This window comes from Anolis sagrei, chromosome 2 (genome assembly GCF_037176765.1).
Source record: "Anolis sagrei isolate rAnoSag1 chromosome 2, rAnoSag1.mat, whole genome shotgun sequence".
Lineage (NCBI taxonomy): Eukaryota > Metazoa > Chordata > Lepidosauria > Squamata > Dactyloidae > Anolis > Anolis sagrei.
The window spans coordinates 284,356,078-284,376,225 of NC_090022.1; the positions used below are offsets into that span (position 1 = coordinate 284,356,078).

General features: G+C 37.1%; 1 protein-coding gene across 16 annotated transcripts in view; it reads left to right on the forward strand.

Annotated features, from left to right (window-relative positions):
- Positions 1-20,148, forward strand: part of TCF4 (transcription factor 4) — a 366,815-nt gene that overhangs the window by 103,717 nt on the left and 242,950 nt on the right. For 15 of the 16 annotated variants that reach the window (XR_009630573.2, XM_060761283.2, XM_060761287.2 and 12 more), the window contains 2 exons: positions 7,439-7,500; positions 15,542-15,638. Coding sequence is in view for 14 of the 16 variants with exons in the window: in XM_060761283.2 (XP_060617266.2) it covers positions 7,439-7,500; positions 15,542-15,638 (159 nt within the window). In the remaining 2 variants the exon portion in view is untranslated. Of the gene's footprint in view, positions 1-7,438; positions 7,501-15,541; positions 15,639-20,148 lie in introns of those variants that run through there. The other variant, XM_060761294.2, reaches the window with a different exon arrangement.

Here is a 20,148-nt window from a genome sequence, read left to right on the forward strand (position 1 = left end):
AATCCACTTAGGGCTTTGTAGGGCACAATGTTCAGTCACAAAGAGATAACAATATTTGCAAAGCAATGCCCTCAAGATCCAAATTATCCAGAAGTCATATTGAGTAACACTGACAGATTCATCAGAACCAATGTAGACACTCTCCCGTTGATTCAGACCATCCACTAGTTGACCAGGGTTATTTCTCTTCTATAGAATCATAGAATCAAAGAGTTGGAAGAGACCTCATGGGCCATCCAGTCCAACCCCCTGCCACGAAACAGGAATATTGTATTCAAATCACCCCACTACAGATGTCTATAACCAAACATGAGCCTACATTGGAATGAATCTGGGTTGTTTGTTTCTATCAAGAAAGCCTGGAGTAGAAGCTATCACAGCTTGCTCAAAGACCTTAAATAAGAAGAGGAGATAAGAATTTAGCCAATGAATTCTACTAAGGTGGACTGATTTAAAAAGAAGAAAGGACCCCTGCCCCTTTAATAGTTATGTTGAAAAAGGTTCTGGCAGTTGGTGTACCTTGCCATAAAACCTACACATTCCCACTTCTGTGTAACACTTAAATATCCTGGAGTGCTAACCCTGGCCACTCTTGAAATTGCACTCAGATATGAATTTCCCTTAAACTGTTAATTGATCTGCATTTTGCACATGGGTGGAGGTTTTAGATAGGAATAGAGACCATGAATATAAAACCTGCTGTGAAGTCTGTTGAAAAACCATTCAGAATTTTAGGCATGATTTGGATTTGTCTTGAATCAGAATCCAAAAGAGTTAATAATCAGTTACATAACACCCATGATTTTAGAAAGCTCTGCCTAATTAACTGAAAGCAATGGTTGATCTGATCTGTCGTTTAAATAATACATATTTTTTTAAAGAACATAATTAAATATTTACCTGGAATGTTTTGTGTTATTAGCACTTCAATGTTTCATTGAAATATTAGAAATTGTGATTCAGAGAAGTATAACATTAAGAATCGCATTAACATACAAGTGGAAAAATAGATTGAGCTGGAGGCAAACCATTTCTTTAGCCATACAGCAAGGCTGGAGATATGTGATACAGATGTCTAAGCTCCCTAATTGCACTTGCAGACCCAATTCAAATTCTGCATATAATTTAAGTGCTTTCCTTTGTTAATCTTTTATACATGCCTTTTTGTACAGATTAAATCTGTTGTTTGAAGTAATAGAATTAATAATCCATAATGAATGTGATGGCAGATAATACTCTCGTATCCCTTTATAATAAATTAATGGCATGCTCTCACCTGGAATGTTGTTACAATAATCCAAAGAGGACATATCTGTTTTAGTAATATGGAAGAATTCAGTAACAGTCAGTATGAATGACTGCTTAATGTTTCTAAATGAATCTTGCATGCACTTATATGGGCTCAAAACATTGCTTGGGTATTATCTATGGGGCTGATTTGGGTGACACTGTTTGCTAGGGACCCCCGAGAAACATATCTTATTCATTGTATGCATGCATCAACATACACAGTCCCAGTTGCTCTTGCTTATTGTGAAAGTACTATCTCTACACTGTAGAATTAATTCAGTTTGACACCACTTTAATTGCCATGGCTCAATGTTATAAAGCTCTAGGAGTTGTAATTATATGATGCACCACTACTATTGGACAGAGAAGCCTAAAGACATTGGAAAAATACAACTCCCATGATGTCATTTCATTGAGCTATAGCAGTTAAAGTGGTGTCAAACTGCATTAATTCAGCATTGTAGATGAACCCCAGGAGTGAATGATGTTTAATTTAGGACATTGGAATTCAATCTTTTGTCATTATGAATTTCAACTCCCATCATGACCAATCCTCAGGGCTTCCCAAACATTTCCAGGGCAAAAAATAGAGACACATATAGTCCAAACACTTTTCTTTTTTCATCAGCTCATCACACAACAAATCCATTCAAAAGTCCAGGGTTTGTTTTATATTCCATTTCCTACAACACACCAGAAAAAAGAAAATGGTTGCATTTGGATAACGTGATAAATGAGCCACAGAGCAAAGTTCTGTGCTTTATTTAGTCACTCCCCCTGCAAATGGCTGATACATGACAACCCAGGGGTCAAGCATTTTCTTGGCTTGTTGTATCACCACAACCTGGCAATTATGTAGCAACTTCAATCCTTAAATAGTGCCTGGAGGAGAAGGGACCTATGTACCTTGGCTAATAAGCACAGTTTCACAGCAGAAGAGATTGGGGGAAGCTAGGACAGGGCTGTTGGTGCATGGAAGATAAACTCAGGATATTTATTAAAGGAAAAAGAGTATCATATTCACATAACATTTTCTCAGTTCTTTCTTTATAAAGTTTTCTCGAAACACCCACAATTTGAGGTTCACTTATATCCAAGCCCTTGCCCAGGACTGATTCCCATCTCCCATGGGTTTCAAAAGATGTACATAATGTTTTCTTGTTAGAATGTTTCCCTACCTTACTGTACTGAAATCCCAAGATCAGTAAGTGCAGCCCGACTCTACGTGTGTCTGGAACCCGTTTAAGAAATATATAGTGTTTTGAAAACAACTTAAAACATGGCTTTTTAAGCAAGCATTTTGAGAGTGAGATGAAGTAGTCAAGATAGCCTCTAATGTTCTATTTTTATGTTTAGTTTATATCTGATATTTTATAGTTTACTAGTTTAAATCTATTGTTATATGCTATTTTAATTATGTGATGTATTTTATATTTTGTGTGAGGCATTGAATTTTTCCATTCACTTGCTGTGAACCGCTTTGAGCCTCTCCCCCACTCCCCCCCCCCCCCAGGAATGAGAAAAGTGATAAATAAATATTCTTAATAGTACCTTCAATCCTTAGAGTTATTTGTAACTTGCTGAAATAGAGTGCTAGGTAGTATCAGTACAACTATGAAAGTCAATTCCAAAGCTCTGGATGATCAATGTCATGATGCAAATCCTGTGTTAGATTAAAAGTCTTATCCAGATAGATAGAAGGTAGATAATCTGGATAAAGGAAATGCTGTTGTGGCATATGTTATGAAAAATAGATACAGAAATCAGTAGGTCACGCTATTCATTCATTCACTTATTGACTCAATATATGTTCCACTTTCCCCCCAGAACCAGGGCATCAGGTAATTTACAATTTAAGATGAGTAAATATACAAAAATACATGTAAAACATTTATCATTGTAATATAAGTAAACTATCAATAATATTAAAACATGTATTATTGATAACATTAGAGCAATTTAAACATATTTTTAAAATAAACAGTTTGAAAATAGTTTAGTATGCAATTAAAAACACTTTTTAAAAAGACAATTCCTGAAAGCTTATCAAAACAGAAAACGATATGTGCCTACTCATTAAAAGAATGCAAGGAAGTAGGAATGCTTCCTTCTTTTCGAAGGAATGAGAGCTTTATGTCTGCTTGGCACTGTGGAGGACTTAAACTGATTTTCTTTGCTTTATTAACATTGAGGGTTTTCTCTGTTTTCATTGGATTCCCCCTTGCACCTCTTACCCTGGCAGAATCAACAAGGTTACTTACAGTTCCAATGGTCCTTACAGTTTAGGACATTGCAGTTCCATCTGTAACTAGATTTTTTAAAAATTAAAGAGTGAATTAAATGTGTTCTGTTTATAGGAATAAGATGTGTTTTAATATACCAAGCATGATAATGTCATGCCAAAGCAAATTAAAAGTGTTGAAGTGACTTTCAATCTAAAGTGTTTTAATATTCTATTTTTTTACATTTCTATATAGTTGTTCACTAAAAGAGATATCTTTGTGTTGTCGAAGGCTTTCATGGCCGGAATCACTGGGTTGTTGTAGGTTTTTCCGGGCTATATGGCCATGTTCTGGAGCCAATTTTTCTCCTGACGTTTCGCCTGCATCTATGGCAAGCATCCTCAGAGGTAGTGAGGTCTGTTGGAAGTAGGAAAAATGGGTTTATATATCTGTGGAATGACCAGGGTGAGACAAAGGACTTTTGTCTGCTGGGGCTAGCTGTGAATGTTTCAGCTGATCACCTTGATTAGCATTCAAATGGCTTGGAAGGGCCTGGAGGGAATCTTTTGTTGAGAGTGATTTTATGTGCCTGTTTGTTTCCCCTCTATTGTTTTGCTGTTGTATTTTTTGAGTTTTTTAATACTGGTAGCCAGATTTTGTTCATTTTCATAGTTTCTTCCTTTCTGTTGAAATTGTCCAAATGCTTGTGGATTTCAATGGCTTCTCTGTGTAGTCTGACATGGTGATTGTGAGAGTGGTCCAGCACTTCTGTGTTCTCAAATAATATGCTGTGTCCAGGTTGGTTCATCAGGTGCTCTGCTATCTTTGTTTTGAGATCTGTTTTTCTTGATTGCTTTAGATTCATATTGATTGTTTTGTTCACCTCACTACAATGTATCTTATTGGTCTTATCTTTTCTCAGTTTGGTGTACTTACTTTTCCATATACATTATTATTTGGTTTTAATATCACCAGAACTTTATGGTTATATTTAAGTTTAACATTGTTTTTAATTGCTTTGCTGGACTGTTGCCTAACTAGAAGAGTCACTGGAGAATTCCAACACATTTTTAATGAGCAGTCAACCAAGCTTACTCCAACAAGCTTCAGTATGCCACAAAGCACATAATGGATTCTGCTTTAAACCATAGAGTTCAGGGACATCTGGTTCCACTCTTGGGCCTTGACACAACTTCAGAACTGCGGAAACTACCCTGAGGCATATAATGTACTGCGTTTGACTATTCAGGAGAAACACCTAAGATGCATTTGGGGTACTGTTGGAAGCAACCACTCTGCTTCCAACTCTCAGGTGGCTCAAGACAATTAAGCATGATTGAAATCTGCAAATAAAATCCCTCACATGTCAACAATCCTCTCTCCTCCTTCCTTCCCTTTGTTTTAAGTATGGTTGAAAGAGAAAGAACAAAATTCTGTCTGGTAAACCGCTCCTCAACCTTTTTTTGATTTAGCACTAGGGATGTAACTCTTTTAGCAACTGTCTTCTCACTGTGAGGAAGTTCAAGACTTATTATGTTTACAATTTATACAAGGTAGTTTTGGACAGTATAGCATTTTGTATTCAAAAAGTGGAATTTCAGCACAAACATATTCTGTGCAGTAAATGCTTTTTCTGTACAGGGGAAGTTGCAGTTAGATACTTCGTTGTTCTGTGCCTTTGAACTTCTGGCTTATGAGGACCCTTGGGTGGACATATCTGTGTCATATGACACTAAGATGTAGTATCTGAGCATTCTTCTTTTTATTGTTCCCTCCCCATCTGCTTTTCTATCAGTGTCATGCCTTTTTAGACTGTACACTTTAGAGCAGTGGTTCTCAACTTGTGGGACAATACTGAGCCCTGTGGGACCCCACAGTACAATGACAGTGAGGCCGAGCAGGAGTCCCCAAACAACATCTTCTGGGAACGACCCTCATAGAATCATAGAATCATAGATTCTATGACTCGAGGAAGGACTGGAGCCACTGCTAGGCAGTAGCTCCAAGGCCCATTCCCATGAGGCATCTCAGAAGGATACCATGGTCGACGGTATCGAAGGCCAATGAGAGGTCCTGCAGAACCAACAGGGACACACTCCCCCCTGTCTACCTCCTGGTGAAGATCATCAACTAAGGGACCAAGGCTGTCTCAGTACCATGTCCCAGCCTAAAGCCAGACTGCATCGGATCTAGATAATCAGTGTTTACCAAGAATTCCTGGAGTTGTGAGGCCACCACACTGGTAAACTGGCTGGGATTTCTGGAAGTTGTAGGCCAAAACACCTGGGGACCCACAGGTTGAGAACCACTGTTTTAGAAGAAAAAAGATCTTGTTTTCATTTATCTGTAAGCTGCTTTGGTAGAACTTTTGGCTAAAGAGTGTTGTATAAGTACTTTAAATTAATAAATTCATGAGTAGACTAAAGTATGTAGGAGGTCTAGGTATAGACAGAAAGGATTAAGTATCATGTCAGCCTTTCAGGTTCTAGAAAAAAGTGATGTGGAGCAACATACGCCTAGGTGCAGATGAGAGTTCATAATTCAGAGCTCTAGTGGGTCAAGTACAGTTTTTATACAAGGACAGAATTCATATTTTTCTGTACCAGAGCTGCACCTTTATCTGAGTGATTTTTGCCTTTACAGTAGAAGCTCCTTTAATTAAAGACCCTAAACAGTACTAACAACTATAACCTAGGTGCATAGACATACTAGAGTTAGGGTTTTTGTTTCTGGTGGAGCTACTGTCCTGAAAACCATAGAGATAAAGGAAGATAATGCAATCTCTTTTGGTTGAAGAGGTGCTTCTGAAACATACTACTCTTGTCCCAAAATTTCCAGAACAGTATATATGTCAAGTACAAGCTCAGGGCAGTCTTATCTCTCATTCTGAATCTGTGGCTTTTTCTTCTCAGAATGTGAAATCAGATACTATCCACTTAGATAAAATTATTTGAATAAGGTCTGTGAAGGCAATTCATGAATAGTGACCATGCCAATTCTGTAAAATATTTGAATAGTAAGTCTACAACAGGAGAAGACAAAGTGTGACAGTGGAACTGCATATAGACAGTATTTATAGCCTTCAGCACCTTGAAACTCTTGATACTGCCACTAAGTTTAACAAAAATTCAAAGTAGATATAGACTTTTGGCCACTTTGGATTTTGTTCCCTTTTCCAGTTTTTGGTAATCTTTGGCTTTTGTGGTCGATTATAACCCTAGGTCATCAAAAAACATTTGTGTATTTTAAAGTGACTGCTGATCTAAGGTAGGTTTCCAAGAAAGAAATAATCCCAAACATCAAATAGTTTAAATAGCACTGTCCTAAACAGCAACAATGAATATTCTATGAGTTCATGGCTATGATGAATTTTAGGTGCTTTCAAATCACAGTCAGATATTCTGTCTACTGAATGGTTTTAGCAACCACCTAGTGTGTGTATGTGTGTGTGTGTGTGGGGGGGGGGGGGTTATGCTCCCCAAATCCATTTGTTAAAACATATTTTGAAAGAATATTCACTGTAAAAAGGGAAAATATATAGCTAGGAATATGTAGTCATCAGTTTCTTTACTTTCTGTTTTATAGTGATCAATTTTATCCTTGGGTATATGTATTTCTTTGCATCAATTTGAATTCAACTTTAGTCAGTGACTTCTAGCCACTTCTTAAAGTCTACGGAAAGACTGAGTGACTGGAATAATTTTTATGTGCAAACCTCTGGTTCCTGAGGGTCCAGTTCATTTCTGCTGTGAATTTAAATGAGTTAATTTAAGTGGTTGGGTCAGAAGCCACTATCATTGTAGTAGCCCTGTGCCTGGTTCTTAATTAAAGGCAACAGGAGATTAATTTGAAACATTAATTTAAAAGTGCTTTTACAAAAGGAAAGAATTATTGCAATAAAGCCTAAAGAACTTTTTTGTCCCTAGATGTAGAAGACAGAACTAGCTCAGGGTCCTGGGGGAATGGAGGACATCCTAGTCCATCCAGGGTAAGTATATCTAATCTCTTTTTCCCCTCACCAGACTTCCTGTGTATGTAAATTTAAAATCTAAATGTGAGTTTTACACCTGATTGCATAGGAAAATGTACATGGAAATTTGCTTGCAGAGCAACCTATTCCCAGAATTGCATTTCTAGATCCTAATCTAATTCCTTGGTTGAATTTGACACCTGCTTTCTTCCTGCTAACAGGTAGTCAGAAACTTCATTAAATGTTTTGCTTTGCTTGTTGCTATCAACCTTTCATCCATTACCCTGAATTATCTCTGCCCTGTAAGCTGTGCTTTTGGCTTCTGTTGACTTTTCATTAGTTGTAGATGGCATTCTGGATGTAGGCCTTTTCTGGCACAAAATAGGGAAATGATTTTTGGGTGTCTTGTATGCTAGGAGATCAGACAACTCTTTACTAGGAGATATGTCAACTCTTTAGCTCTGCTCCTGTTTTTCTCACTAACTGTGTCCTTTAAAATGTTATTAAACATAAATAGAAATATATCAAACATATACCTGCAGAATACAAAATAATTGGTAAATAAAAATAGCTATGTATATAGTATATGTCGATTTGACACAAAGTTCTTCCTATATATTCAAACCAAAAGTATTCAAGTAGGATTCGTATTTTCCTATTCTACATTTCATTATAGTGTTATGTATATGTAACTCACTCATTTGACTGTTTTTGCTATAAGCCATAACTTTATAACCTGCATACATGGCACAATTTTAAAGGCTTCCCTGCTGTTTTTGCTGCAGCGAGAGAAGTCAGAGCAGTGCAGGTTTTAATCTGCTATTTGTGGTTGTGGTGGAAAGATCCAACCAGTTTTTTTATGAATTTCACTTTAATACTATTGTTGTTATCCAATAAGGTGTCCTGTCCATACTGCCTTTAAGATGGATCCATAAATGTATGTCTACATTAAGACACAGAAACATAAGAGCACAGCTGAAATAAAACAGCGTTATATTCCCTACATTGTCAGATTATATGTGTGCGATGCCTCCAAGTAGGAGATGAGTGTAAGTACGCCCTCTGCTCCTCCTCTGCAGCAACTAGTATTGAAAAGCATGCTGCTTCTGATAGTGGAGACAATGTGGCCATCATGTTGAGTAACCAGTGATAGTATTTGCTGTTGGGCACCTACAAGTTATTTCCTACTTAAGGCAACCCTAAGAGAAACCTATCACTGACTTTTCTTGGCAGTATTTGTTCAAAAGAGGGATGTCTTCTCCTTTCTCCGAGGCTGAGAAAAATGACTTGCCCAGGGTCACCCACTGGGTTTCTATGATGTGGATTCAAAGCTGACCTTCAGAGTCGTAGCCAAACATTCAAGCCACTATACCACATTCATTCATTCTTCATTCTTCATCCTCCAGGGAATTGTATAACTGCTTTTTAAAGCCACCCAAATTGATGGCAAAAACTACCAACTTTTGACATTAATATACCTACTTTGCATCCCTTTGTGTTTGAATGCATTTATTATTTAAATGCCCTGCCTTTTTTGTTTTGGTTTATCTGTGCTACTTATTCTCAGTAAACATAGGCATCTGACTGCACACACATAACCAGATAATTGGGGGGGGGGGGGGGGGAGAGAGAGAGAGAGAGAGAGAGAGAAATAGGCCACTGGTTCTAACACACACCTTGGAGACTGTTCTTTATAGCCCACCTTTGCAAGAACTGTCAATTCCTACCGTGTTTTTTTTTCCTTTTTAATGACTTACCAATCAATAAAAAGGCCAATCCACTAATCCAATAACTACTAAATTTGTAGGAGGCTTGTGTGTTAGACACTTATCAAAAGCTGTTTGAAAGTAATATAAACTCTCCTTATAGGAACAAAGTAATCTTTTTTAATGGACAGGAGTTTGTAGGAAGCAAAAACCAATCCCTTATAGCCTGACCTTTAGCAGTTTCAGTTAGGGACAGGTAGACATTTTGGTGTGTAAAGGTGTTACTCATTATTCTTCAAATGTAGCCTTTTTAGTGTTATTTCTCATTTGCATTGATAATTAGCTACACATTACCTGTGGAGATTCAGACCTTTCTTATTTCATCTAGCTGAGATATTAAATCCAGCTGTGAGGTCTCTTGTATATGGAATATGCAGAATATGCAGCCTGTGACACTATTCACCTCGTTCATTTACTGAACGAGGTTGCCAAGCTTTCACCTTTCAGGTTCAAAGAAATAGACTGGGGTTTTTAAAACAATTTGGTAGATATCTCTTGCTACTGCATTCATAACCACTACCACAAACACCATCTTTATTTGTATTCTGCCCTATCTCCCCAAGGGGATGTTTATAATGTTTTTTCACTTGAGCACCTAATGCAGGACTGTTGGCTCTGAAAGATCTGGTCCTTACTTCATCAGGCAGTTTGACCTCAAAGCACTCTATCACACACACTTCAGATTCCAAACAGAAAGTTTAGACTGTTGAAGGGATTGGTGTTCATAACCTTTATTCATTTGTTGTTTTATTTTAATTTGCAGACCCTCCAAGGTCTCTTATGAGGCTAATGCTGCCCTCTTGTCTTCCATAGTTATCCATCCCTGTTCTACACATTGTTGTTGTTCATTCATTCAGTCATTTCTGACTCTTCGCGACCTCATGGACCAGCCCACGCCGGAGCTCCCTGTCAGCCGTCACCACCCCCAACTCCTTCAAGGTCAATCCAGTCACTTCAAGGATGCCATCCATCCATCCATCTTGCCCTTGGTCGGCCCCTCTTCCCTTTTGCTTCCATTTTCCCCAGCATAATTGTCTTCTCTGAGCTTTCCTTTTTTCTCATGATGTGGCCAGAGTACTTCATCTTTGCGTCTACTATCCTTCCCTCCAACAAGCAGTCAGGCTTTATTTCCTGAAGTATGGACTAGTTGGATCTTCTCGCAGTCCAAGGCACTCTCAGAACTTTCCTCCAACACCACAGTTCAAAAATATCTATCTTCCTTTGCTCAGCCTTTCCTATGGTCCAGCTCTCACATCCGTAGGTGACTATGGGGAATACTAATGCTTTGACTATGCGGATCTTCGTTCTACACATACATATCTTTTAATTTTCAGTCCTTCCTTAAGATGCTAGGTCAAGAATTGAGAACCCCCCTTTTGATGAAGATGATCAATTTTATGTTAAATGGGATAGAAAATAGTATATAATCAAAAGTTAAGGACAGCTGCTAAAAATATGGCATTTAGCCCCAATCCTTCTCACAATCTAAGTCAAAACAGGTCTGTTATGCATGTTCTTCTAGCAAAAACATCCTCCCACTTGCTGTCTTGTCATGTATCTTAAACACTGTCACAATTACCTACCTTTTCAAACTATTTCAACTCGTCTGAAAAATACCACTCCTCCTCTGAGCATTGAACCCTATCAAGTACTATCTTGAAAGTTATCATCTACTGTAATTTTACTATTCTATCACCTATCATAATGCCATGTTGAACTACTGCCGAGGAATATGGATTTATGGGTTCATGACATTCTCTTGAGGAGATAGAATCTGAAATATCACTTTCTCAGAATCCCCCCTCCCCTTAGTTTAATTACAAATAGTTGGAGATAATATTGCCATCTTTCTGCTCAAAGAAGCAACAGAACCAATTCAAATACCAATAATTCTTTGCAACTTATTTGCACGGTACTTAGCAATGTCGAATATGCCCTAGGAGGCATCTACATGGACCAGAAATAGCACTGCTAATTTGGAGTGAGATACTCTGGATCAGTGTTGCTATGACCTATACAGCCAGCCACTGTACATGATGTCCACATGGCCCAGTGGTGCTGAAACTGATTCAGCCCTGCCAAACTATCACACTTATTTTTTTTCCTGTTCTGGGTTTTTTGATGCCCACTGGGCACAAAAATGGCATTCATCCCTCGGGACATATAATGATGATAGCCAGAGTGACAAAGCGACATGAGAAAGGGAAGGGAAGAAAGAAGGCATTACCCCTTCTTTTCTGGCCACATTTCCCTGAATGGGTAAAGGAAAATAGGAAGTGGCACAACTGTTTATGCTGCTCCAAAATGTGGATGAACTCCTGAGAATTTGGTGAACTATCAGGCAACAAAGCAAAGTAAAAATCTATTTGTTTAAACATATGAAAGAGCTAGACACCTTACTTTGAATGTAAGTTTCTCTATGGCTAATGTTTTGGACAGGTGCACTGTCCTTAGTCCATTAGATACTTTGGGATTAGTAAGCTAAACCAACTGGAAAAGATGTTTACTTTCAATTTTTCAGGAACCTAAAACAAAAAAATGTCAAATAAGGAAAAAACTGAAGTTTTTCTGGCTAGGAAGAATTGTTAACATTAAAATATCTACTTTCTTTAAAACAATCTTTTAAAATTTTTAAAAGATTGTTTTAAAAATCCTGTAAAATGCAATATAGCGAGTATCAAAATGGCCAATAAGGGGGAAAGTATTTCTGAATTTTTCAAAAACATATTTCAAATAGTAAGTCAAATGACAAATCAAGTAGTTTGTCACCCCCCAAAAGGACTTCTTGCCTTTTTTGTGGGGTCTGATTACATGTTGTTGTTTTTTTGTTTTTGTTTTTTGTGGGTTTTTAATTTTTTTCTGCAAGATTGATATTAGCCCAGAATTGGGAAAAACGGACCATTTCTCAACTGAAGATTCTTTTCAATATTATTTTCTTTTATTAATGGCATTTATGGCAGTGAGGAATTTCCACCTCCTCCACAGCCACATTTGGACTTAAGAACAGATGCTTTAGTTGAATGGTAAATTTATTGTTATTTTCTCCTGCTATAAGCTTATGAATCAAAAGGTTTTATATAAACCTCAAATCCTACTTTTGAGGAAAGACTAATTAGTTGCTTGTCTGTACTGTAAAAAAAAATGTTTGTGCCACATTACTACTAACATGATATTTTTAAAAAAGACCATGCAGCATAGGTTGAGTATCTGTCCCTCACTCTATCTTCTGACTGACCGACCACAGCCCTGTCTATCTTGCTTAGATTATGTCTCAGTCTGTCTGCCCTCATTCAATCTGTTACTGACACCAGACATGAGCCTACAAGCTTTCATTCCCAATAATGATCCAAGGCAGCTGAGAACAATAAAATTCATATAAAACTTAAAAACCGATTGGATTCTATTGGCTCATGACTCTTGTTGATGTTAGAACAGCTGTCTGAAAAATGGTGTAGTAGAGGTCTTGAGTTCAGCAGAGTCTCAGTATCCAAAAGGGCTTTTTCACTGAATAGGCCTTTTCATTTCATCTTCCAGTCCTGTAAGTATGAAAGTACTTCAGCTACTTTATACAGCATTTTTGCAGTAGATGAGGTTAAAAGATAAAAGTGTGGTTTTCATAAAAGGTGGGTGGGAAGCAGAGCTGGACTTGCTTAGTCAAACCATTGGACAGTAATAAGACACTAGAGATGTAAAAGTCTGGAACATTCCTGCATAGTTCAGTGTTGTTTTTGCCATCCTTTCGCCAAACCAATTTAATGTTTTCATAAAATCGTAAAATATTAGAGAAATGTAGTATGCTATATTTTCTTTTACCATGATAAAGAATATGTTTCAGGCAGAATGTTTGTATATTTATTCTTTTAGCCCTATTTTTAAAAATGTAACTTGAATTATTTTTTTTAATGTAAGCTTATATACAGTATTATAATTCTTCATTTCATTTACTCAGTTCTTTAGCTTGACACTATGGAGGACAACAGGCAAAACCATTCTATTTTATTAATATTGTTTACTTCTTTTGTTTTTATTGAGACTTTTTGCCTTTCTGTTAATTGTCAGAACCAAATAATTTCTTATAGTTCTAGTCTTTAAGAGTCCAGGATTTTATATTTCAATTTGTAACTAAAGAAATCAAAATGTAAAAAGTAAATTAAATCTGTAGAAGGCTTACACACTCTGGAAACATTAGATTCTGCCTGATATTAGAAGCTAAGCAATGTCAGTCCTGGTTAACATTTAGATAGAAGGCTATCAAGGAGTATCTGAGTATTCTTTGCTTTAAAAAAAAACAAACTATGAAATTTATGAGGTCAATTGATTTCCCCCCATTTTTTCTGAAAACTTCCGTGTTTTTCTGGAACAACACAGGAGCAAAGTTTTTCTTTACATAGTTGTAAATTTAAGCATAACATGTATTAACAGCGCTCCATGCAGTCATGCCGGCCACATGACCTTGGAGGTGTCTACGGACAACGCTGGCTCTTCGGTTTAGAAATCGAGATGAGCACCACACCCCAGAGTCAGACATGACTGGACTTAATTTACCTAACATGTATTATATTCAGACCATTATTTATTTATTTTGGACATTTATATCCCATCCTATCTTGACCTCTGCAGAGGGACTCAGGGTGGCTGACAACATTATAGGTATTGGATGTAATCCCCCCTTCCCCTTCCCCAGTATCCTTTTTTGCTTTGTGTGTCATGTCTTCAATTTTAGTTTGTAAACCTGATGGCAAAGACTGGCATATTTTGTGTCTTGTAAGCTGTTCTTTTTTGGATTTAGAATGGGATATAAATATTGTATTTCTACCCAAATAAAGCTGATTGGCAGTTAGACATTCCATAAGAAACATTATTGGAAGATCTGGGGGGAAAGTATGCTATAGATCATTAGAGATAGTTGAAAACAGTAAAGATGTGTAACCAAAAGGATGAATGCTGAGGAATTCAGTCTTTGAATGTATGTTAATATGAATATATGTTATTGAGATTTGAAGAGCCTGAACTGATAGCTGAAGAGAGCTGAAAACCATGGACACATCTACTGTAGAATTAATGCAGTTTGACAACACTTTAATTGTAATGTCCTAATGCTATGGAATCCTGGGAGTTATAGTTTGCTGAGGCACCAGCATTTTTTGGTAGAGAAGGTTAAAGATCTTGAAAAACTATATTTCCCATGACCCCATAGAATTGAGCCAGGGCAAAGAAAGTGGTGTCAAACTTCATTAATTCTGCAGTTTTGATGCACTCATGCTGCAAGGTTGTGGTGGAACTTCAGGAAGGATTTGATACTAACTGTTATCAAGTTATTGTCAAAGGCTTTCACGGCTGGAATCACTGGGTTGCTGTGAGTTTTCCGGGCTGTATGGCCATGTTCCAGAAGCATTCTCTCCTGATGTTCTGCCTGCATCTATGGCAGGCATCCTCAGAGGTTGTGAGGTCTCACAAACTCTGAGTATGCCTGCCATAGGTGAAGGCAAAACGTCAGGAGAGAATGCTTTTGGAATATGGCATACAGCCTGGAAAACTCACAGCAACTCTGTTATCAAGTTGACTTTGACTTATGATGACCCCATGAATGAGCTACCTCCAAGTCATCCTATTCTCAACAAATTCAAAAGTTTCAAGGAGGGGAATGATCAGAAAGAAACTTGAACACATGGTCCCTGAAACTATCTTGGAACTATGAGGGAAGTAAAACAGCTAGAGCAAATGTTGTAGCAAACTTGTAGAGTGCTTAGGTAGGTGGAATATTTGCATACTAATTGGGACTCTGTTAGCATGGCTCATGTTTCCTGTTAACAGTACTAGTCCACTATTCACTTCACAGGAACCAAGCTTCTGGGTCATAAAAGGGGTTGATCTTTGATGGCAGTTGTTAGGGTTTTTATAAAGGAGCCCCCTTTCTCTCATGGAGTTTGACAGAAACTAAGTTTCACAGTTTTAACTAGGGAGCATACATGGAACATGTCACGTAGTTTTTTGCATCATTAAGTATCTATTTGTGGCATGATCGTCAGGGATTCCTGAAAAGGCAGCCTTGAAAATGAAGACAACCTTTTAAATAGTATCTCAGTTGAGGACACAGATAAAATCACAAACATTTAATGTATTATTGACTGCATAACTGTCTGCAACTGTTAAAAATGTCAACAGAAGAGGAAGAGGATATTTATTTGTACCCCACTTTTCTCCCAGGACTGTGATGTTCTGGTGAAAATATGTATAACTTCAATGTGGATTGTGTACTTCAACTATGTTTTTTTTAATCAATTTATTAACAGAACTATGGAGATGGAACTCCTTATGAACATATGACAAACAGGGACCTTGGATCACATGACAATCTATCTCCTCCTTTTGTGAATTCCAGGATACAAAGTAAGAAGTCATTTTAAGCATTCTCGCTCCTTTTATATATTTGTAAATTATTGTGCTTTGTATATTAAACTGAAACAGTTTTCCCTGCTCATTTGTATTTGATTCTTGAATTGGGCAAATTCTCTATTCCATTGTTCATTATACTCCTCCTAGTAGTGGTGCTTACATACAGAGAACACTCTGCACTGGTCATGTTAGAGACTTTGGATAGAGTGTCTTTCGGGCGTGTATGCTTATTCCCCACTCCTTCCTATGGAGGGAAGAAATTCCACTATATTACTGAAATACTGAGAGGGGCGGGGGGGGGGGGCGGGAAGAGAGAGAGAGAGAGAGAGAGAGAAACTTTCCCCAGTCCCACGGAACCCCCAGTTGTACTGTAAGGATGTGGGGCTCTTTGGATGAGATTACCAGTATTTGGATGAGAATACCAGTATTCTCATGAAGCAGGAGAGACTTTGTATGAGAAGAAATTTGTTCAGACAGTGTTTGATTTAGCCCTTCGATGTTTCAATCTACTTTTGTTGATATTAGCTTCTCTTTGTTATTTTATATTTAATGGTTTTACTCTGCTATTGATGTTTTTATTTCTAAAAATATATATCCAAATAGTAATTTGATTATGGTGTTTCATGAGTATTTCACTCTTCTGTTTTTGTTTTGGGCACTATATATATATATATATATATATATATATATATATATATATAATCTCCTACAAATAATGCATTTATAGTAAATCATTGAGATGCTGCCACCCCCAAAACGGAGGCAATTGCACATTTAGGTTTGTTTCAAGGGACGAATAATAGGAGTTATATGAAGTTGTCGTTTTCTTTGGACAACAGTGTGAATTTGCCTACAGGGACTTGTAGTCTCTGGGTTGTAAATTTCAATGTTAAGTCTGACCATGTCTGCAGTATGTTCTACTTCTGACAGCCTGTGGCATTTGGCAAGTGTGTGCCCTCACAGTTGGCTAATGATTGATCACATTCTGACTTTCAGCGAACTCTTTCTGAAGCAATAATATCAGTTATCAGAAGAAAAGCTTTAATTACTTGCAAATGTAGATAGCAACATTGCTTTCATCACATTTGATAAATGAGTTTGGTGAAGATAAATATATGATGTTAAAATATTAGTAATCCTTCTCCTTGGCCAAGGTCACACCCTTCTGCTTGCACTCCTCAGTGAATTAACTGAGATTTTTTCATTTCAAACAAGTGAATCTGAGCCAAAGAAGCCACTCAGTTTCAACTGTGATACATCATTCTGGGACCAATATATGCCTGTGAAATATTCCTTGTCTTTCATTATTGGCAATTCTTTGTGAGTTGTTTAACATGTGGGACACTGTTGAAGCTTGCTGTAATCCGTATATAGTCACATACACACAGCATAGTTTTTGCAGTTTCAAGGGGCTGGCTTGAGCCAACAAAAGCAAAGAAATTCAGATTCTCCCTTTTTAAGTCACACTGTTAGGTTTGACTGTAAGCAGGGTAAATGCAACCTTTGTATGCATCCTTGGCCTTCTCTGAAACCCACTGTGCTGAGTGATGCTTTCAGGTTTGACCTTTACACTTGAGTTTTTGCATCTGAAAAGTTTGTTTCTTTTATTTTGTCTTCTCCTAACAAAGAACGCTACAGCCTATAAATCATTTCAACCCAAAATTGTGCTTTCACTTGTAAAACAGAATGTTTTCTTTTGAAGGGGGGTATTTATAAGTTCACTAAAAAGCAAACATACTTGGATTGGATTTGTTAGAAAAACAAAATACTCATTTATTAAACTGTTGTTAGAACTTTTATTTTTGAAACCTAAACGAATAATTGCCCTTTTGTATTTGCTGAAAATGATAATTTGTTATTGCTCGTCTGTAGTGTCAGGATTCTGTGGTTTAAAATCAACAGTATGTTTTCTATCTTCTTGGTCCAAATGTTTCTGTTGATTCGATGTATTTTAGGAATTGACAATACTGGTCTTTACTGTGCTTAAATATACATGTGTGAGAAACTTAACAGCTTATGTCAAGTCTGTTAATATGAAATAAGGCATGGCAGCCATTGGAACCACAGACCGTTTTTGTTATTTTAAAGTTGTACTTTGGCAATTAGAATCATTTCAAACATTAATTCTATAAGCTTGATGGTATCTCTGGTTTGCTGAATTTTCCATTTCCTTTCTGCATCTTTACCCTGAATGTAGCCAACAGGAGATATTGAAGAGGATAGGATCAAATACTGCAAGAGAACTGTTGCTTCATCTTTGTCCTCCTGAAACAGAAATATGCATTTATTTTTGTGTGAGATGTTTCTACTATGCTCTTCCTCTCTATACAGCCTTGTCTTGGCGGAGCACAGTCTGTTTCTTTTTCCAGAAGTTTAAGTGTGGGAGGCAAGGTCATCTGCTGCTCTGTAACAAGGAACACTGCTCTTTCTGAGCACCTGGCATTGATGCATGTGTTGTTCTGTCTGATAAGCTGTCTAGTCTGAAAACCTTTACTTTTTTGAAAAAGCGTTTATGGAATGCTACATTTTCCAATTCAAGCATATCTGAAACAGTATAACTGTGTTTCAGGCTAGATGGCTTACCTGAATGTAACAAAACTGTCACTGAAATGTGGTCAGTGAGTAAGGAGAGCATAGAGCTTGCAAAGATTTGTCGTGGAAAGATGAGAAGTCAGATAAATTTCTTAGTAAGCATTTCAATTTTATTGCTTCGAAGATGAAGGAATGGGATTAAAGTGATGGTAATTTGGATGGGGTTAAAGTCTGCTGTGTCCTTATCACACTGGACCATTAATGCGGGCAACCCTGTTCTGGCACCTTCAGAATTCTGGGAAATGTAGTTTGGGAACATGAGCATCTCTCTAGATGAATATTGAAAAGGTCCGATCCTAAACTAGAGTTTTGCAGAATTCTACAGGTGCCAGAAGAATGGGGCTGCCCCAGTTGATATTAAAGCCCCCGTGTAATAACGTGGCTGGTTTTCTTGGCAAAATTTGTTCAAAAGAGTTTTGCCATTGCTTTCCTTTGAAGCTAGGAGAGTGCAACTTGTCCAAAGTCACCCAGTCACGATTCAAACCATGTTCTCCAGAATTGTACTCTAATGCTCAAGCCACTGCACCATACTAGACACAAATATACTTCTAACATGGCACTTAAGTTGGTCAAAATTGTTGTTGACTGTTTACAAATAATACAGTTCATTTTTATCATTGCAATAATTTTCCTTGTGGCATGGCAGAAACTCATATATGCAGTTATTTAATATAGAAGCTATAGTTTGCAGATCTACCTTTAGTATAGGAGATATTTGCAATTTTGCTAATACAAAACTAACATCTTTATATTTTCAATTTTTATAAACATGCACTATAGGATACATTTATATGCTAAGATATGAATGAAGTATTTTATGTTGATAATGAAATAAAATAACATTGGTTATAATATAAAACAAATATTGTGTATATGTTTTTCTCCAAAATATCACTTTTATTTCTAGCAAGGGCCACATTATCCTATATCCTCTGGGATTTTCACATCACTACCCATAATGTCTACTTTAAAGCTGGTAGTGGGAAGGGAGAAACCAAGAAGGAGTATGCAAGTGAAATATTTGATCTGGAAACCATATGTAACCTGATGCCAACGTTCTCTGTCTCTTTCCCATACATATAGACATATTCAGTAACTTGGCTGCTTCCCCATGATGCAATTCAATGGTTGTGGGGGATGTGTGTTACTCTAACAACTATAGAATAAGAACAGTTTCTCAGAAGAAAATTGTGCATTTTGGGTGGGAAGAAACTCAATGTTGAGTTTCTTCCCAGCCATAAATGTGAGGACAGTTTTTTTCTCGCATATACTGTTGGAATGGCATCATAAGACAAATTGCATGTGGAGGGTGTTCAGCTGTGTAACATGTATAATCATATAAGTATCATATTGGGTTGCAGTCAGAGAACATGTGACTTTTCTTAATATGTTGCATGCAAAGTCAAGATTAAAATGTTTTTTAGTCTCTTGGATCTATATAGCAACATCGACATTCTGCACAAATTAGCCATTGTTTTTATTTATATGTGAAATAAGGGAGGGCATTTGTCAAAATTTAAACATAGTCATTATAAGAAATATACATAAGACCTAGGGATATTTCTTGAAATAGTGTGGCAATAGTGGACCCAAATTGCAAGCACTTTTAAGGTATTAATCCAACCTTAAATGTTTTCAGAGTATTAGAAGCTATGCAAAAAGTATTTAAATTAGTTTTAACTTTAAACCATGAAATAATTAGCTGTGGGAAATTATTGTAGCCAAAAGGGGGGAAATGCTTTCCCAAAATGCTTTCTGTTAGAAGCATAGCTCTCAAATTCCCATACCAAACAACTAAATTCCATTTTAAAGAATAAATCAACAATGTACTTTTAGCCAGCTAGAAATCTGTGAATGCATTCCGGTACTGTATAGGAGTCAGGCTATATTGCTACAGATGCGTGTCATTCCA